General features: G+C 35.7%; 1 protein-coding gene across 1 annotated transcript; it reads left to right on the forward strand.

Moving 5' to 3' along the window:
- The first annotated feature begins 209 nt into the window (after positions 1 to 209).
- On the forward strand, positions 210 to 1,151 carry LOC101682607 (olfactory receptor 6C76-like). Its single transcript, XM_004781549.1, has one exon. It carries the CDS (start codon positions 210 to 212, stop codon positions 1,149 to 1,151), a length of 942 nt encoding a protein of 313 aa, XP_004781606.1.
- Positions 1,152 to 2,187: the final 1,036 nt, after the last annotated feature.

The following is a 2,187-nucleotide window of genomic DNA, read 5'->3' on the forward strand; positions in this document are numbered from 1 at the left end:
CCAGGGTCCTGGGATCTAGCTCTGCATCAGGCTCTCTCTGCTCAGCAGGGAGCCTGCTTCCCTCTGTCTCTCTGCCTGCCTCTCTGCCTACTTGTGATCTCTGTCTGTCAAATAAATAATTAAAATCTTAAAAAAAAATAATCCTGAACTCACAAAAATCATTGTTTTTTGTTTGCATTTACAGACTTAGAAGAAGTCAGCAGTAAGAAATGAAAAATCAAACATCTGTGAAAGAGTTCATTCTTCTGGGATTAACAAATGACCCAAAACTAAATATTTTGATTTTTCTATTTCTGTTTTTCACATATATACTGAGTTTAGCTGGAAACCTGACAATTATAACCCTCACTCTGGTAGATCCTCACCTTAAAACTCCCATGTATTTCTTCCTTAGGAATTTCTCTTTTCTAGAAATCTCATTCACAACAGTTTGTATTCCTAGATTTCTGGTCAGCATTATAACAGGAGATATGACCATTTCCTATAATTCTTGCATGGCACAGGAGTTTTTCTTCATACTCCTTGGCGCAACAGAATTTTTTCTTTTGACTGCTATGTCTTATGATCGGTACGTAGCTATCTGCAAGCCACTGCATTACACAACAATAATGGACAGCAGAGTCTGCAACCAGCTTGTAATTAGCTCTTGGCTAGCTGGATTTCTCATTATCTTTCCACCTGTGATCATGGGACTTCAACTGGATTTCTGCGACTCCAACATCATTGACCACTTCACTTGTGACTCTTCTCCTATATTGTTGATCTCCTGCACAGACACAACATTCCTAGAGCTCATGGCATTCTTCCTGGCAGTATTCACACTCATGGTAACCTTAATATTAGTGGTTCTTTCCTATGTATTCATCCTTAAAACGATTCTGAGAATCCCTTCTGCTGAACAGAGGAGAAAGGCCTTTTCCACTTGTTCCTCACACATGATTGTTGTCTCTATTTCTTATGGAAGTTGCATTTTCATGTATGTCAAAACGTCAGCAAAAGAAGGAGTGGGTTTGACCAAGGGTATAGCTGTGCTCAATACCTCTGTTGCCCCAATGCTAAATCCTTTTATTTACTCCTTAAGGAACCAGCAGGTAAAGCAGTCTTTTAAGAACTTAACCAACAAATGCTTCTCAAATAAACTGTCATCATAGAGAAATTCATGACCTCAATTTTAAATAGAACCTATGTCTAACACAATATTAACATTGCTATATTCTCCAATCACTGTGATATTCAACTTCCTTTCCTTCAACTCTTATTCTCCATTTATTCTATTTTGGCCTCACTTAGTTCAACTATCCTTTCCCATTTACATGCCCTAAAAATTTTCTAAGCATGAATGATTTGATGTCACATAAATGAGGATAACACTTAACAAGAATGCCAGAATTTAGTTTTAACAATCATTGGAAGAACTTTCTCTTTGTACACCAATCAAAGCGAGGCAAAATCCTAAGCAATCCTAAAAAGCTCTTTCTTCCAGTGCTTAAGCATTCAGTATTACAGTAATTTCATCTGTGGGGTAAAGTCTCCTATGTCTACTGTGCCTTTATTTGTCCTTGTATCTCCTCCGGTTTTTATATTATAAATGTTGGTCAATGCTATTTGGGGCATAGGCATTATATCATCATCGTGAATTTAATCCTTTAATATTATAACAAAGCTTGTTTAATGTCTTTTGGGGGTTAAATTCCAAAGTGACTATAAGCATGGCATTGCCATTTCTGTAAGATCCCAATATTTTCAACACGAAGCATTTTGAGTGAACTACACTAATGATTATTCCACAGCCCATTATTTTCTTTTAATGTGCTGATGCTGAGCCTGCAGCTTATAAGAAACTCCCTTGGAAGGAACCTGGTTTCCTATGATCCAATATCCTCTACTTTTTACTTTTCTTTTTTCTTTTTTTCTTTCTTTCTTTCTTTCTTTTTTTTTTGAACTTAAAACTATATGTTTTCTATCTCCGAGGTAGTTCTCAAAATTTCTGTCATGATGATGGTAACTTAAATTGTTTTCCAGTGTTTATAGGGTTTCATTATCTTAAAAATGAAAAATATCTCTTTCAGAATTTTTATGGACATTGGAGTGTGTGGATTTAAGCATGTTTACACTATCCAAAACTTGACCTAAATCTTTCCTATAAGAAGTTCTTAATTACTGCTTTACACTTATAAGAATGTAATA

The sequence above is a fragment of the Mustela putorius genome, unplaced genomic scaffold, assembly GCF_011764305.1.
Source record: "Mustela putorius furo isolate JIRA1106 unplaced genomic scaffold, ASM1176430v1.1 tig00003988_pilon_pilon_pilon, whole genome shotgun sequence".
In the NCBI taxonomy this organism is placed as follows: domain Eukaryota; kingdom Metazoa; phylum Chordata; class Mammalia; order Carnivora; family Mustelidae; genus Mustela; species Mustela putorius.